Raw genomic sequence first — 19,240 nt, forward strand, 5'->3', positions numbered from 1 at the left:
AAAAAAAAAAATTTATTTCGGTCTCGACGTTATTTTAAATTTTTCAATAACCTGTTACATACAGTCAAGCCATTATATTTCGCGACAGTGAAAGAAATTTCGCAGCAAAGCTTGTTATAACTAGATGTCTATATATAGAATTGAGGACTAATCCAAGGAACTGAGACGTTAAAGTCAGGCCAGAACATCAAGGAACAGGAGATCATAACTAATGACTTCCCGGCCTTTAAATCCAACATCCCAAGGAAAATCTGTTATAAACCAGCGAACGCTAAAAACAAAAGATTTCCTATAATCCTCCAATCGCACCATTTATCTCGAGTATGTCACCTACCGTCAAAATAGGATTTCGACATTTAAGTCAACATAACATGTCAATACTTTAACAGGGGATGAAAACAACAATATCTCACTAAATGTATTGCCTTGGTATTAGTTCCCTTACAACTGTAAGAATCGTAAAAAGCCTAAACAACAGAATCCAACAGAAAAAGATAGCCCATAAAAAATAACTAACTCCCTCCCAGCAAAAATTCATAAACGAAAGAAAATAACAGGAGCGCTGAAAGGGATTTGGAAACAAGATATTATTGCTGTAAACAAAAGGAAAAGGAAAAGGAAAAGGAAAGGCAACAATTCAATTGCAGCAGAGAGCAAGTCAATTCTTCATTTTCTTCAAGTAATCTAAGGAGACCAGTTTCAGGCAAGAATTTCCTATATGGGGGAAAGCTCAGTATATCTTAGTTTAACCAGACCACTGAGCTGATTAACAGCTCTCCTAGGGCTGATCCGAAGGATTAGATATTTTTACGTGGCTAGGGACTAATTGGTTACTTAGCAACGGGACCTACAGCTTAGTGTGGGATCCGAAGCACATCGAGAAATGAATTTCCTCTGATTCCGCGTTGGCAGAGCCGGGAATCGAACCCGGAACCTGAGAATGGTAGTTGAGCACGTAAGTGACTCGACCAACGAGGAACTGCCTCTATAAGGGAAAAGAAAACCATTATGGATTGCCGAGTTTCACTGCACGGTCATCTAACGCTAATAAGAGGAACGAAATATTATCAGAAAAAAAAACCTTCACCGATAAGGAAATTCGAAAATGAGCAAAATAATTGCTATTGCATTTCGCAACACGACAGCGAAAACTCCTTTCCGACTTCTCAATTTAGGAAGAAAGTACAAACAGAAACTGGCTCTCAGGTTACTGCGAGACTGCAGGGTTTATCAAACCTCCAAATTCGGTTCCTGGAGCTGGCGGCCCACTGGTCCATTTACATGTAAGTGACCGGGACTTAACCTTTGAAACACAAGGCGAGTAAGCAATGCTCTTGTAAAATGGCCTCTCTCGATATTGAAGGAAACTTCTTTTCCTTTTGACCTGGGGCCGAGGCAGAGAGGGAATTTTTTCTGTCGTTCTCATCTCCTACCAATTGCATTCATTACTTTTGAAACTGTACACTCCTAGACGCGTGCACCAGCCACCAGCCAGTCATAGAGCTAGCCTTCGTTGTGACGTCACCTGCGGTGGGCGGAGTTGGCAGCCAGCATTATCGAAGATCTCTATACACCATTTCTAACGAAAAATGAATATGCACATCAAGCTTGGTAACACAAGACAGCTATTTCATCTTTGATAATATGTACTCAAAATAAATTGAGGGATTGCCTATGGGAAATCCTGTCTATCACCTTTGCTACCATACGTATGAGATTTGGCGAACAGACATGGTTGTCGAGAACGCCTAAGGAATTTAATCCCTTTAAAAACATTATGCATATATTTTCCAGATACTGTATTTACAAAAATGTATATTGCACCATTCATCGACTGCCTTAATGCTTACTTTCTATACGACTTCCTTGCGTATTTTTTGTTCCTGGTGTGATACGAAGATTTCCTTCAGTTCTATCACTGTTTCAATGGAAGACCAACGCATCATCATCTTATTAGACCGCAATTTTATCAGCTTTCTTTTTTTAAAAGACCAAGAAATAACTTCCTAGTGAGCTGCGTTGAAATGAGACATAACTGAAATTTTAGCCTGTAAGGTCACCCGTAAACTTGAAAGACATCTCAAGGTAAAGTGTATTTTCTGGAAATATGCAATAACTCCGAGGATAAATCCCCATTAAGTTTTATCAAACTCGAACGACCTCTTACCTTGGAAAATACGTAGAGATAAAATTTTTCGTAAAGCCTAATTCCTAATGTGGACTCCAAAGTTTTTTCAAACTAGAGACAAACAGAACATTTTGGCCTCTTAAGTGATCTATGAATCTGCCAAACAGGCCATTATCAAACTTATGGAAAATCATGACCAACCCCAAAGGAACCTCTCTCTCAGTGTTCGTCAGAGTTAAATGAAATTAAACGTCGGCCTTCAAACACAACCTTCACGTTAAAAAAAAAAAAAAATACATCAAGGTGGAAAATGTTGCAGGAAAATACTCACAGACCACTCCCCCCCTCCCTCAGGGATGTTGGTATTAGGTTTCATCACAGTCGCAGAGGAATACAGTAATGACCTTCAAATTGACCTATGAACTTGGAAAGAATCCCGGAGGCGCCGGCCTTCTCGCTGTCCTCGCTTTCCTACATCTGGAGGAAACTCGCCCTGAGATAATGACCTTTCAACTGACCCATGACCTTGAAGAATTCTTAGAACTATGAAATAACCGTAAAAAATAATCACCACTCACAAGGTATCATCAGATCCTTTCCAGCTGTCATTAAACTTAAGAGAGAAAATTGGAAGGAAGAGGATTAAGTTTATGATCATAATAATATATACAGACATAAAAGCCTCGTTCAAGCAAGTGGAATTAAATGTGAATCCTGCATCAGCTGCGCTCGATTTGTATACATTCTATTCCATATTTCTTCCGGTTCTTTTTTTCTCTGTCACTTCAATCTGCCATACACACAAATGTTTCAGAACGTCAACTGTCCATTTTTCTCAGATAATATTATTAAAGGAAGTAGCTAGATGATGCTTTCATCTACCATGGCTGTAACTTACAACAGTGAATTAACTGCCTTGCATATAATACACTTAAGTGTAACGGGAGGTGCAATATGAACGCGTCTAAATCATGCCACCTCTCCCATTAATAGAACAAACACTCTCTCAATGGTGAGATATTATGGTCGCAGTTTATAATGAAAAAACGAAATTCCGCGTCTACCGGTTAAGACAAGTGCTTCAACTAGCATGAAGAACTGGGCTTTTTAGAAGAGAACAGAACAAAGATATATTGTCTCGATTCGTTCAAACCTTGTGGGCGCCTCTCGGCGGGAACAACGAATTCCCCCATGAAATTTGCTTGACTGCAGCGTGGGAAGTGAGGCAAAGGGGTTGCATCAGCATTCTAAAATACTGAAAAAAGATACGGAGGGGTTTTTCCTTTTGGGCACATTATGCAGGTGACGGGATGGGTTTATGAGTGAATTCATACATACGTACATACACATACATACTATTATAGGTATATATAGAGACTTTCCTATCCATGTTATAACAAACTTGTAGCTTTTGTTATCTGTTGTAACAACCCACTGGCGATAGATGAGAGTTAATTGGGTATTGAAGAGGTTCACTTGTCTTGTAGTTTAAAGCGGCCCTCCTATCATCAAGAAGAGATAGAAAACCAATAAATTTTTAAAAGAAGAGTCAATGAAAAATGGTGACCTTCACGTACCTATCGTCAAGGCCGATTGCATACTACAATAGAAAGTCAAAACTATCTTCGCCAGAGGAATAGTGAATTGCATTAATTTCTTTTGAGTAATGAAGGTAGAAATGACACAAAAGTTACAAAGGACAGTTGGACTTTCAGCCAAAGAGCTGCTAAAAATGTCACTTATAACCTAGAGACCAAACATCCACTGATGCTGTAGTATAAAAGAATCACGGGGTACTTAAGACTTCTCTCTGCATGACTGGGGAGTCCGTCATAAGGAAGCGCCACAGCATTTATTCAGAAGGGATCCCTCAGATGTACCGTACGGACTCCCCACTAGCGAACCAATAAGCGAGCAGAGGAGCGAGAAAGGGTAACAGTGCGATAGTACAGCATTACGAGATAATGAAAAAGTTAATACTAACGTCTTGATTCTTATTACAAAATGACGGAAACAAATCTAACTTATGATTTCATTTTTATTTCATGAATTGCAACTTTAAATACCGAACTACTAGAAAATAAGCATCTTTAAAAGAATGTAGCTCACTTTTTATCCCTTGGCATTATCAGGGTCCTACCAATCTCCTTTGGGAACCACGAGCCAAAAGTCAGGACCTTTAATCGAAAAAAACTACACGAGGTTGTTCATCTAAAATTGCCTCCCATTGACTGTTGCATAATGGAAGCCAATTCTTTCACAATTCTCCTTCTAGATCCTCGGCTACCAATGTACTCGATGGCCTCTTTCGTTTCAGATATTACATCGATGGCCATGTTTTCTACTCGTTCATAAAATGTGTTTTTTTTCTGTAGCGCACTTTTGTCAGGTTCATGTAAATTAGTCACAGTTTCACACCTTTGCTTCTTCGGATCTCGAAACGTTTCTTGCCAAATCAATGTTTGCTGTCTTGAGCTTCTTTGCAGAATCGCTGATCTGTGGCTTTGATCGTTCCTGTTGTCTCAACTGTCAAGAGCATTGCTTTAGAACCACTATTATAGCAACCGGACCACCTTGTTTTATTTTTCAGTGCATCAAATTTTTCAAAAATCATTCATCTCCCCTGACTATGAAAGACAAATGCGAATAGCTTTACCAGCTCACACTGTCTTACAAAGGTTTATGGTTCCTTAACGACAGAAGCAGGTATGAAGCGCACCTTTCCTTGACCAGAGATACACGATAGTAGAGCGATTGAAGAATGATTTAGGAGTTGTCAGAAATGCGCATTTATCGCGGATTAGTTACTGGAGAATAATTGTATTCAATTTGGTCCTGAAATCGGTTCCATTTTCTCAGTACATTAATTTTCCATAAGAATGTAAGCTTGGCAACGGTGGTAAATGATGCTAATTCTATTTCAACCTTCACGTTAACTTGGCTAAGTAAGTTAGGCTATTACCTAGACCGTGACTGTAACTGACAGAGCAGGTGAGAGGCCGACGTCGTCTTCGTCGTCTGCTTCCTTACTCAATAGCTCCATCTCGCCAAGCGGCATTTTGGGTGTCCTGAATCGTGGGAATCGTGTCCAGAGACCTTATAATATGATGATACATTGAAAGGTGGGAAGACTTTCTTCTCCCCACCAGTGCGGACAAATTAGGCGGTGAAAGTCTTAGGAGTAATATTTGTAACATAACTACGAAGGACGCAGTGGCATAACTCAAAACTATAGTGGCAATCATAAGAATGGGCTATATGGCTAACGCGCTCGTCAAATTGTCACAGAATATGAAAGCATCAATCTGTTTCAAGGCGGCCTTGGAACAGGGGTTTGGGGAAGACAATGATCAACTGGTCGATGCACTAAATAGTGGGCACGGGTACTATTACATAACCGTTAAGAACCATAAAACCTGCCATCCCTTATGGCTCATCACATTCCCTGCCATCGCCGCATACGGTGCATCGAAGGCACTTGAAGGCAACCACGTCAAAAATTTTCTCTGATGAGCTGCAGAGTTCATCACACTCCCGAAGACGACAACCTTAGAATGCGAAACTTCGTCAGTGGATGTTGAGAAGTAATAAACGAACGTTCTTCGTTCCACTTGCTGGAACCAACATGGTTCTGGCAAAACATCCGTATTCACCAATATAAACTTGACAGAGAGAGAGAGAGAGAGAGAGAGAGAGAGAGAGAGAGAGAATGTTCTTTTTAACTAATCTGTTCTTTCATCTATTTCCAGACGTTGTCTGTCGCTGACTTCGTCTTAAAACCTGACAAGGCAGAGCACCAATCTTTCAGTAGTCAATGGTTTAGAATGACTTATCTACATAACTACAACTACAAATTTTCTTTGTCTTTTTAGTACTGATTTCCGAAAGCGATAGTTATGATTCTCGCGTTATACCTGTTGGAGTTAAGAACATGATCTGGAAATAGAGTTTTTTTGTTATTGTTTAACGAACGTTATTGATAAATTTAATTAGAAAAATGAAATGAATAAAGAGGGATGGTTCTTCAATAACACCATATGCTGACGTATCCTCCACCCACATACACATATAAGGAACAAACAAAATCATGTGTATAACTAGCTATGATTAACAGGGACATCAGCCAAAACAAGTTCATGAAAGGGCTACTACAACGATGAAACCATTTTAAAATATATTTTCGGTGTGAATTGGAAACACCGAAAAAGCGCGCACATTTTGTTAGTAAAAAAAAAAAAAAAAGTTTACGACAAGCGCGAAAGGAGGAGATTCAGAAGTCTTCACTATAAATCGATTCTTTCACGGAAGAAAATCCCTAATGCTCCCCCGGCTGGAAAACGCGCTGGGAGCGGCTCTGTCACTTGTCTCGGGGAAAACACTTCAAGTCTCGCCGTTGGGACTAAATATTAAAGTCTCCCTTTTCCATAATCGGACTAAACTACAACTGGCTTAATGTAGTATATAGAGCAGACTAATAGAAAAATTATTTTATTTATTATATGTATATACATATATATTATAGTATATGTGTATCCAGTATATATATGTATACATATTATATATATAAAGTATACCAAATATACATTCACATACAAAAATACATACATACATACATACGCATAATATATATATATATTATATATATATATATATATCATATAACAAACTATTTATATATATATAATATATATATAGGATATATATCTATATATATATATATATATAATATATATATAATATATTATTATATATATTTAAACTATTTATATATATATCTATAATATATATATATATATATATATATATATATATATATATATATATATATATATATATAATATATAAATATATATATAATATTATATATATATATATATCTATATATATAAATATATATAATATATATATATATATATATATATATATATATATTAACTAAAGCCACTGGGAAAATATAAAATAGAAAAGACAGAGTGCCAAGTACTTTCATGTACTTAACACATCTTCGGGGCACAAGGTGGCTTCAGCTAATAAACAAAATCCCGTGCTTACTTTTGTGATTTCTTAGTAATATATTATATATATATATATATATATATATATATATATATATAATAATCATACATACAAACACACACACACATGGCGTATGTAGATCTGCTTATGTTGGGGAACTCCTCTGCCCAAACGGGTTCTAACGCGATTCAGCGGTTAACTGTTTATGTGGTAGTGATCACTGAAAATGGTTTTACATGAAAAACAATAAGCTGTGATTACCGAGTGGTGGCAGCCAACATTCTACGCTAGATGGATAGATAAATACAATGGCAGATACTAGATAACAAACGGGATCACAAGAGTTTTTTACCAAGAACATAGGATCCATTTCCTTGAACGATTGTAACAGTCCTATCAAGGAGGACGAGTTCTTGCGTAACAGCAGGAGGCGAATATTCAGTCGAAGAAAATGCATTAAATGCGTTCAAGGGCGCACAGCTATAACGCTAATTCTGTATGAATAGGACGAAGGATGACTTGCACTGCGCACGAACCACCAACGTACGAAGGAACTTCCGAATGAACACTGAACAAGACACACATCCCCGAGACCTCCAGCTAGCTACCTCACCAATTCCGAGTCTGTTTACTAACAGTTCTTTCAAACAACCCTCCGGCACTTAAGACTAACGGTTGCTCTTGAAAATTTGTACATGCCTTTTCATTTGCTTCTCACAGTAGCAGTATTAGCTCATATTCTCATCTTGATCCTCCGTTACACTTCATCTACTCGAGTACATCACAAATATAATCAACACACATTCACGTGTGAAACAGAAATGAATTCCTGACTCGCCAGTATACACCTGGGTTCAATCCTGATGTGAGTCACACACACACACACACACACACACACACACACACACACACACACACATATATATATATATATATATATATATATATATATATATATATATATATATATTAGAGAGAGAGAGAGAGAGAGAGAGGAGAGAGAGAGAGGAGACGAGAGAGAGAGAGAGAGCTTGATGGACTTTTGAACCAGAAACACATTAGTACTAATACGAAAACCTACCTTCTTCACGTCAAACTCTACAAGAGTAACTACGGCAAGGTATTAAGGCGCTATCAGCCATAGGTGATATAATATCTCTCTCTCTCTCTCTCTCTCTCTCTCTCTCTCTCTCTCTCTCTCTCTCTCTCTGTGGCTAAGCTAAGATTGGGATGATCAATTTTCCTGAAAAGCTTGAAAATTATTTGATCTAAATATTTTCACGATACTAAGTGAATTAATTAGTCGTCTTTTGAGTTTCCAATATTTTTATATATCGTTAGGTACAGATATGTCCCCCTCTGTTTTATTATGATTTTTTTTGCTGTAACTAAAGTACCATTGGGAAAATAATTATTATTGCCGGTTGTCTTGGCAAAATTTTACAAAATATTTCTATTCTGCCCCGATTTTGTCTTTATGTTCAACTTACTGATTCTATTATGGCCTGAAAATTTTGTTACTTTAATTGTAATCATCGGTTATATCTGCAGTTTAACTAAAATATTATCCAAGGTGACCCCAAAAAAAAAATGTGTAGAAAAGAAAGCATCAGTTTTCAATGTCCCTATTCGTCTCTTATCACTACGCTTTCCAAATGACGCTCTCTATTATTTTCTCGGCTTTATCTATCTTTCCATTTATTATCAATACTACTTAACATACGAAAATGAGGCTTATGATAAAACACTCAAAAGGAACAGAATATAACGTTAGAAACCGAAAAGAATAAATGAGGTAGAATCTTTCAAACATTAGAGTTCAGCGATATCCAGTGTAGTTTTTCTTGAGTTGCATAACGAAATGCTGGAAAAAGCAAATAGAAAATGGTCAGGTAGAGAGAAGCTGCATACGAAAGCGAGATTTTACCTAAGTCTAGTGCGATCTGTATGGCTATGTGGACCAAAATCATGGTTTGACATTGAATCCTTATCTGAAAGATTTCGTCGATTTGAGAACCATACTTCAGTAGGCAAGAGAGAGTTAGAAACGATATCACAAAAGAAACTACGACAGTTCTGTATGTAAAAGAGGGAATGATGAAAGAGAGATGCCCTTCACACAACTCCTGGAAGAACAGTGCGGGATCATGTCAGTTGAACTCGTTTTGGTACCAAAGGAGTTGGAAGGCCCAGACCTACTTGGATGAAAACTGTGAGACGGAGGTCGGAGATGATTGGAGATCTGTGAAAGTTAGAAGATAGGAAAAACATGAGTGAGGAAATTTCACCGTGGCCCTTTGCATTGCAAGGCAGTGAGAGCGATAATGATGGTTGTGAGTCTTTTCAGAAATCACATTCATTTGTACGATCAGTATTGTTGATGGGGATAAAGGTCCTGATGTAGACGTTAGGACTTCACTCCAGTCAAAAAAACACGAATTTTAAGTGCCATTTTTGTTGGTTGCTGACCATGCAACCAATGTTTCCAAACTCTTGGGTTGCGCCATAGCTCCAGAACAATGACATTCCTCAGTCTTGGGTTCGAATTTCTTAGCCTCACTTGGCTGCTTAAATCATGAGTTATTATTCGTTTAATATAATCTATTCATTACTGGATAAGTTCAGTTTGACAATCTTTTTAAAGGTATGAAATCTGTTCTTTTTGTTGCTGTTTTTTACTACATAAATTCCAGTCTAATACTAGTTATTTCTTTTATTTTCAATTAGGGGTGTCCTATCTCATATATGCGTGATAGATATACTCATAATTTTTCGAATTGTTGTATTTGAATTTATGCTCATTAAAGTTTATATACATACACACACACACACACACACACACACACACACACACACACACACACACACACACATATATATATATATATATATATATATATATATATATATATATATATATATATTATGTTTGTATATATATATTTAATAACACTATTCAGGCTCCTGCAGTTCCCAGCGGAAATGATGGACAGTTTTAAACCTTAAGCAGCGGCACTAAAAGTCAGCGAGTTATATTGCCTGGAACATTTCAAGTACTTTATTCTGTGCTTTATCCTTGGGCGGAGAGCATTTTAGTTTTCTGTAAAAAATAACTATTGAGATGACTTTTTGTCCGTTCTCCAGCACTTTGTCTGTCCACCAAATGTTAAAAACTACTGAGGCTAGAGGGCTGCAAATTGGTATGTTGATCATCCATCCTCCAATCATCAAACGTACCAAATTGCAGCCCTTTAGGCTCTGTATTTTCTATTTGATTTAAGGTTAAAGTTAGCCATGATCATGAGTCTGGCACCGCTATAAATGCCATTAACACAGGCCACCACCGGGCCGTGGCTGGAAATTTCATACAGCATTATACACAGTACAGAAAACTCGATTGCGCCGATAAATAACTTCGGCGCATTTTTTCCGATGTTTTTCGGGATGGGAAGCGTCACATGGACACTGGTGGCGTGTTGGGACTTTCCTTCGCCAACTTGGTCTGCTGTTATGTCGATTTTCGATCTTTTATTCGAAACTGCATAATCAAAGTCCGAAGAAAAGAAGAATGAAAAAAAACGAGAAGATTACTATATCCTCTGAGTGTGAGGACGTAATAAATCAGAACTCCAATTATTCTGGATCATGGAAGGACACAACTTTCAAGTTCTTTGCTCTTTCAGCTTTCATTCTTGTCCATATAAATCTTAACCGGCAAATAATTCCTAAGGGTGATTTTCCTAAGACAAACGGCAGTTTCCACCACGTCCCAATTAGATCGTGATGAGTGATAAAGCGATTCGAAATTCGCCCTCGGTCCTAAAAACGCCAATTACTGGCTTTCAGAGGTTCATCGTCAATTTCGTTCATCCATCATTATTTGTCTGGGGCTGAAGGAGAAACAAAGAAAATGGCCATAGAGCAGCCTCAGGAAAATGGAGCACTATTTTTCATGGTTTATCTGGGTCAGCAGCTCCTCCTCCTCCTCCTCCTCCTCCTCCTCCTCGCCGCTTTTTCTCACTTGGTTTTCCTGCGGATTTACTAAGGAAATTTCTTTCATTCCTTGCCAGGAGACGAAAGTTAAAGACGAACCACGATCCTCATATTAAGATTACGGAGGAGGAGGAGGAGGAGGAGGAGGAGAGAGAGAGAGAGAGAGAGAGAGAGAGAGAGAGAGAGAGAGAGAGAGAGAGAGGGTTGAATGTGCTTTAAAGCGTCATTCATTGCATCATAGTCGTTATGCATCAGTATCTTGTCTTATATAACCGATTCCGTAATCTTTCTATTCTAGAAGCCACTCTCATTTCCCTATAACAAATGTCTATACTAACATGGAAAAAGTTGTTTTAATAAAATGTTTACATAAAATTATAATTTTGATAAGAACTTTACAAATTAAATGGCATAGAAGGGAATTTTTATAGGTATTCCCATTAATTTGAAATTGTTGGCGGAGTAATACTGTACCTTCCAGCTTACCCGATGGGTTCGTCCCAAATATATAGGATGATATTTTTGATTTTGATTAAGGTGGTCGTATGCCAGCATGGGCTTTTGCTCATAGAGCAGCCCGTAAGTTATATAGAAGCATAAATTATATTCATTTCGTAGGTATACTCAAAAGCTAAAAGGCCCGATAAAATGAAATAAAAATCATAAAAGAATATGGAGAAGAGCCCTCTACTTTTATCTCATAAAAGATAACTTGAAATACAAACCAACTGCATGTATTATTCAACAACCATTGAAATAGTACAGCCTATGTATTCCCTCTGACACGGTGTTATCGAGATCTAGTGTGACATATTCAACTTTGGCATAAAGGATATAGGCATTTTGGATATTTTTAGCTTTAATATTCTGTCACATTCATATACGGGCAACCTATGCAAGATTTCGTCGAAAGCACAGTAATGCACACTGACATAAATTGTCTTTCTATTCAAAGAAAACTGCCTATATAAGTAGTTTTCACACTAATATTGACAAGATCATTAATCATTCTCAGAAGGGATTGTACTCTTACACGTCTTTCTAGATTAGTCGTCTCTTTCTTTCTCTCAGTCTCTCTCTCGAAGACCGAAGGCTTTCCAGAGACTGACACTATTTCCATAGGACCATCGAACGCGGCCTTCCAGATAGCCTTAACGCGCGACTGCTTCCTGGAATGCCACCAACTCGAGACATTCCTTATCTCATATGCCGCGAAAAATCAATAAGAGTTTCCCTTAGTCTCTCTATACCTACACTGTCCTTACATGGCTTAATAAACAAAAGGAAAAAAATACTAGCATTCAGAATGCATATAAATGTTTTTTTATATATTAGTTGAATGTTTCCTTAAGAAATTTCCAAAACAAATTCGTAATCTCAAAAAAAAAAAATAAATAAAAACGTCAACTGCAAAACAGTCTAAATATACGATGAAACCTCATCAGCATGTAATTATTATATAAGAAAATAGCATAGATCTATCATGATGATGTTCAGCTTTATTGTTCTGTTATTTTAATAGGTCATAGATTCTACTCCTTGACAACAGAGCCAGTAAATTTTGTGATCATTCCGTTGACAGCCATTGATGAAGTTGTAAGTCCAACCCTCTGAGACTACAACAGCCAGATTGTGTTGAGGTTTTTCACTAATATAGACTGGATGTCACGAATCTTTATTTAGGTTTGATTGAACTATTTAGCATCTGCTGCGCGTTTTCCCAAATACTGAGTATCTGAAAATGTAAAACAAAGCAGCAATTTCTGCCAGTTTCATCCTTCAGACACTGAATCTCGGATGAACACCTTTTCTAAGTTTATCCTTACAGAATTACTCTCAGTATGTTACCAGGCTCTACTGCATTGTAATCGACAGTGTCTGTGACTTTATTAGTAATATATATGCTCGTCACCAAAGTCAAAATGCACCCATGGAGTGAACTTATCTAGAAGAAACTGAATCACACACACCCACCCACACACACACACACACACACACACACACACACACACACACACACGCTGTTAAAATAAATTCTAATTAATTGCTTCTAAAAAAAACAATCCAACTTTCGTTATAGAATTTACACAGATACAGACATACCATGACTTTATGAATGTTTAAACGGTCTGTTTAGTACTACTACCTCATGCTAGTACGAAAATTGATTCTTCTGTTACCACTTCCTACTTAGTAGACTGGAAACATAGTAACAAAAATCGATCCAAGTAAAAAATAAAAATATGCAGGAAGTTGAATAGCAAGCAAATTAGATTTACTGAAAAGCAATGATGGGTATCATATGTTAAAACCAAACTGCAAGAGAACCTTCTTGTGACATCAATAAAGTATCTTGAGGCTAAATAGTCTCTAGCTGTTCTTTTTCTTCTCATCCGATTTAATTTCCACGATAAGTATCTTAAAAATCATACAACACAAAACGACAGACATCCACATCATTTTGTTAAAAATGAATACTAGCTCTATGGATTTTATTGTTGTTCTATTTCAGTGAGACTATGTCAGTTCTAAAGGTTGCAATGCTTGAAGGCCAATCTTTTCTATTAAAGATCAACGCTATTTGTGTAAAGGGAGACTATGAGATAACGATCATGAGATGGATTTAGCTTTGAAATAATTTCGAATGTCTACCATTTTCGTAAGTGTCGCACAATCTTTTTCATATGCCAATTTTTGCGTGTGGTATTATTATCTTTTATATGCTCGACGCGAAACAGTCAGTTTAGTATTATCAGTCATCTGGCGTAGTGAATGAATGTGATGGATAAGTGTTTTCTGGCAACTAGCATGACTGTGATTGTAAAATTAAGAAATGAGTAGACTGCGAGCATAGAAACGAGCCACATAAAATGTAAATATTTTACATTTGTTAGTGGCCGTTTTCGGGGTGAGCAGGGAAAAAAAAAAGGGGAGACCAGGTCTGTATACATAGCACAATTTTATTTCATGCTCATGGAGCCAGGTACGAGCATAAGAATCAGTTTCAAACGTTTTTTTCGCCTTGTGGAAAAAAAGGGACTTCTTTCCACTTGGGTTGTCAGGAAGCATCATGAAAAAAAGATATCGATCCTTATCCGTTTCTTTTGAGAATGATAATTCCTGGTGCTACGAGAGGAGCAGTACTACTTATAGCCTCTGCCACTGGATCAGCAGTTTACAGCAGTCGTCAGGAGGCTTCGAGTGGAGACCCCAACTCTTGCACAGCCAATGTGATTCAAGGAACCCAAGGAGCTACAACGACAATCTGTCCGTGCCTCCCAATTTAATAGGTATCAAAAACTTATCAGGGAAACCAACGGTCTTTTATATTGGCGTTCACAAAAAAATAAGGAAGAAAATGAAATCTCTCATTCCGAGAGATTTGTTTCCCGCCATAAGTTCCTGTAAAAGGTTGCAACCAAAGTAATAAAAACGTAAAATATCTACATCGTTAAGCGTTGAGATGAATTGAAAAGGATTGAAGGATTTTAGAGAGATGAGAGAGAGAGAGAGAGAGAGAGAGAGAGAGAAGAGAGAGAGAGAGAGCTGCAACAGATATTACTCTCAAGGCAATAAAACGACAAATATTTGTTATTCAAGGTTTGCTTAAAACAATTTTCTCCGTCTCACCTGTTGCTCAGTTATTGGTGATAAGAGTTCAAAGTATTTTTACGGAACTGGAAAAAATGTTCTTAATCAGAAAAATAAAACGATAACGAAGTAGAAAAGCAAATTCGTCGTGCACAATTCAAAAGCCGTCTTCTCCTCCAGACAGAAGGACTTTCCAAATGGACAGAATCAAGGAGAGAGTTTAGCCTAAACTAAAGGAATACAGACTTTGTTATTTTTACAGCCCACCCCCCCCACGCCCCCCCACCCCCCCATCCGTATTTCTCGCAATGACAACCCCGCGATCCCAAAATATCCACGTACACTCGGCCTCGTCCCTCCTTTTGTCCCAACCAACAATCCAGCAATGTAGTAGTGACCAAGTCTATCTCTATTCTGGCTCTGTATTATTCAACTTTCGGCCGATACATTAAGGGGAATGGACTCTTCCCCCGCGCGCGGGGCCTTACATAATCCCCACATTCAATAGAGTTTCAGGAGGAGCAAAAACTCCCTCGGCTAATGGCGATGTTTTGACGTGATTTACTGCAAATGAATGACTGTAAGAATTCAATTTCAATTCACTGGATTAAAATGATAAAACAACATAGCCATGTGCAGTGATGCAAGATTGATGTTGTAAAGTATGACTGATCTGTTGCGGGACCACGGGATTCTGGTCGGTACAAACATCAAGTTCCTCGTTAGACGAATGGTTTACGTGTTCGCCTAACGATTAGGAAGTCCCGAGTTCGATTCCCCGCTCTGCCAACGTGAAGTCATAGGAATTTGCTTCTGGTGATTAGACAATCATTTCTCGATATCATGTGGTTCGGATCCCACAATACGCTGTAGGTCCAGAAGTAGGAAACCAATTAGTTCCTAGCCACGTGAAAATATTTAATCCTTCGGGTCAGCCCTAGGAAAGCTGTTCATCAGCTCAGTGGTCTGGTTAAACTACGATATACTTACTTTTCCGCTCATATCAGTGACAGCAATCTCTTCGCGCCATTCGCCGCCGTCTCAACTTTGAGAGCAGAGGCCGATCTGTAGGTTATATTTAAAGTATCTCGAAGCCACCGGCACCCATCATTGACTTCACACAGCAAAGCAAAACTGGGCAAACTCGTACAAAGACGACCACGATGTTATTTATAGCGGTACCCTTTCCTTTCACGTAAAGATAAAAAGTTACCGGTAAAACGTTGGATGATTTTTTTATACGAATTCCATCCCATCACACAGAATCCCTCCACCATAAAAAGTGCTGAACATGTACACAAAAATCACCTTCATAAAAACCTGAAAGGCTGAAAGATGCGCTAAGCATCTTTTCGAGCTCCAAGCTGACGCGTCAGCCGTGATTTCCGTTGAAACGACAAAATAACAGTCATTTTTATTATAGTATAACCAGGGACAGAAAATGGTGCGGCCATTTCTTTTCAGTGAGTCCATTTTTCCGCCTAACTATTGAGAGAGAGAGAGAGAGAGAGAGGAGAAGAGAGATAGAGAGAGAGAGAGAGAGAGAGAGAGAGAGAGAGAGAGAGAGAGAGAGAGAATAAGTTTAACGAAACTTAGATACAGCATTATGACAATACAATTACGGCAGCCTTCCTCGAAACAGGGATGACAGCGTAAGGAAAGAAATTCATAATGAAACAGGAAGTTGTTCAACAATACATAAAATTAGCTTAGAAAAAAAATACCCACACTTGCTACAAATCCCGGGGACCAAAAAAAATGTCACCTTCATATGCTTGTATATATTCTGCTGCTGGCCTACACGCACGACTGCGCTGTGTATGTATATATATGTATATAATATGTATATATATATATATATATATATATATATATATATATATATATATATATATATATTAATATATATAAATTTATGGGAATCGCATGGAAAGACACGCACTCATGTTCCTTTGACTTTGCCAACGTTTCCCGACTCATATTCGTATCCTCAAGGATAGAATATGAATACCAACACAAACATTAAAACCAAAACCAGGCACTGCACAATCCATAAAAAATACGCAATATTTAATCAATTCAATGTACGTCAGCTTGTTAGAAATTCAAAATAATTTAAACACCTTAAGCAAGGAAAATACACTGAACATGAAAATTACGTACAGAAATATATGTAAACTTCTAGAACAGCAAAATGATATGAAATACTAGAATAGCAAAGCCCTTTTGTACCTTATCTTCGTAAAAGGTGGCGAGTATTCGACTGAAAGAATTTCATAAAAGCAAAACCGCACCTTAGGCGACAAACAACTGTACTACAGAGAGGATTATGTATTTAGAGACATAACTATCTTTTCTCAAATTAAGTATATCTTAGTTTAACCAGACCAATGAGCTGATGAACAGCTCTCCTAGGTCTGGCCCAAGGGATTAGATATTTTTACCTGTGTAGGAACTATTTGGTCACCTAGCAGTGGGACCTAAAGCTTATTGCGGGATCCGAACCACATTATATCGAGAAATGCATTTCTAATCACCAGAAATAAATTTCTCTGCTTCCTTGTTGGCAGAGCGGGGAATCGAACTCGAGACTACCGAATCGGTAGGCGAGCACGTGAACCACCTGTTTAACGAGGAACTCTCAAATTGGACGCCAAGATAGTTAGGTTGGGGAATCGAACTCGAGACTACCGAATCGGTAGGCGAGCACGTGAACCACTCGTTTAACGAGAAACTCAATTGGACGCCAAGATAGTTAGGTTGTTTTCATAAAAACACGAAATAAATGACCTATAAATGAAAAGTTCTTATCATAAATGTACGCTAAAATAGCTTAGAGTGGGTCCTAATATTTGATTATTCGGGGCGCTTGTTAATCTACTGCCCGTTCTAAACTTACGGCCCTGTGAGAATCTGTTCTCACTTTTAAAACCTCCTCATACAACCCATATAACTCCCGTGGTCACATCTCTGGCACATATACCTACTAACAACATTGGATATGAGAAGAGGACTAAGGCGATCTTTCGTTTTGAATAGAGATCCAATTGTTAATGGATTTTTGAACGATTTTAAGGTTCAGCGCCTGGAATGTTTTTTTAATAAATGTCAAAAACTTTTTTCTGAAAGGTCATCATGAAAAGAAGGGAAGCTAGCAAACATTTTGAATTGAGGTGGTGTCAAAACCGTTGGCACCTCTATGAACTGAACCGAGCGTCTAGCATTTTCTTAAGCTTTCTAAACAGTGTTTTTTTTAAGACATTAAAACTGTAGTAATTCATTTTCCATAACTGAAACTACAATAACAGTTAAACTGATCGATTAAGTCCCAGTTTTTCTTACACCTCACACGTTACCTTACGAGAATTATTCTTATTGCATAACCACAGTACATTCTTATGACTGATTTTCATACTTGCTATGGCATCACGGGAAGCGACTTATTTCTCTTCTCTGTGAAAATGCAAGAGCCATCAGATAAAGAAGTTTCGTCACAACCAGATATAAATTTCAGATCATTTGCATAAAGAGTGGAAGAGTTGAAATAAAGGATAACATCTCCTACGAGGCTTAAAAAAGAAAAGGACTAAACTGAAAACTTATGCAAGACCTGAACGTGACTGAGCCCTTCATTTGGTGGTGCATCCTGTCCCGCATTTTTGGATTTGGCTTTAATGAAAGTCTGCAGTCTGTTTCGGGTTTGCCACCTTCAGGCCTCCCTCCCAGAGATACTCTCTCTCTCTCTCTCTCTCTCTCTCTCTCTCTCTCTCTCTCTCTCGGGCATTCATGGACGCTCCAGATGAGCCTGTCATTTGCCTTTTTGGGTTGTTCTCCTCTCAGTAACCACAATCCTATCAAGACCAAGCGCCTCAGTGGCGTGGTCGGTATGGTCTTGGCCTGCCACCTCGGTGGCCGCGAGTTCGACTCTCGGGCATTCCATTGAGGCGTGAGAGATGTGTATTTCTGGTGATAGAAGTTCACTCTCGACGTGTTCGGAAGTCACCTAAAGCCGTTGCTGAATAACCATACTGGTTCCATGCAACGCAAAAAACACCTTACAAACAAACAAACCTATCAAGTCCAGGTGGTCATGGAACGCGTCCGTAGACATCCGTATCAAGAAAAGCATTAGAATTGTCTAAATTTACATATGCATATACTCAGCGTACAAAGTAATAGTAACACATTTACACATAAGCACTCACACGCACATGCACACGCATATGCATATCTCAGAAAAAAACAACAGAAAGGCCACTGAAGCATGCATGATTTAACTGCCGAGTTTTGCATGAACCCAGTCTCCGATGAAAGACCTCAACTATCCCTACCCTCCGAGTCAATCAGTCGAGCCAATTTCTGCTCCAGACAACACCTGCATCTCAGAGGTCGTCGCTGTTATATGTAATCATATTCTTTGATCACTAGTATATTTACAATTTGTGCTGTGAGGCTCATTCTGACATCATTTCAAAACTCAATATTTTAGTTTATTTTGGCGCGTGAAAAATG

General features: G+C 38.1%; 1 protein-coding gene across 10 annotated transcripts in view; it reads right to left on the reverse strand.

The window, feature by feature from the left end:
- Positions 1-19,240, reverse strand: part of LOC135214743 (small conductance calcium-activated potassium channel protein-like) — a 541,318-nt gene that overhangs the window by 217,123 nt on the left and 304,955 nt on the right. The window contains exon 1 of one of the 10 annotated variants that reach the window (XM_064249086.1): positions 7,497-7,699. The exons of the other annotated variants lie outside the window; for them this stretch is intronic. Within the exon in view, the coding sequence (XP_064105156.1) occupies positions 7,497-7,601 (105 nt within the window). The 5' untranslated portion in view covers positions 7,602-7,699. Of the gene's footprint in view, positions 1-7,496; positions 7,700-19,240 lie in introns of those variants that run through there. 10 annotated transcript variants of the gene reach the window in all.

The sequence above is a fragment of the Macrobrachium nipponense genome, chromosome 46 (assembly GCF_015104395.2).
Source record: "Macrobrachium nipponense isolate FS-2020 chromosome 46, ASM1510439v2, whole genome shotgun sequence".
In the NCBI taxonomy this organism is placed as follows: domain Eukaryota; kingdom Metazoa; phylum Arthropoda; class Malacostraca; order Decapoda; family Palaemonidae; genus Macrobrachium; species Macrobrachium nipponense.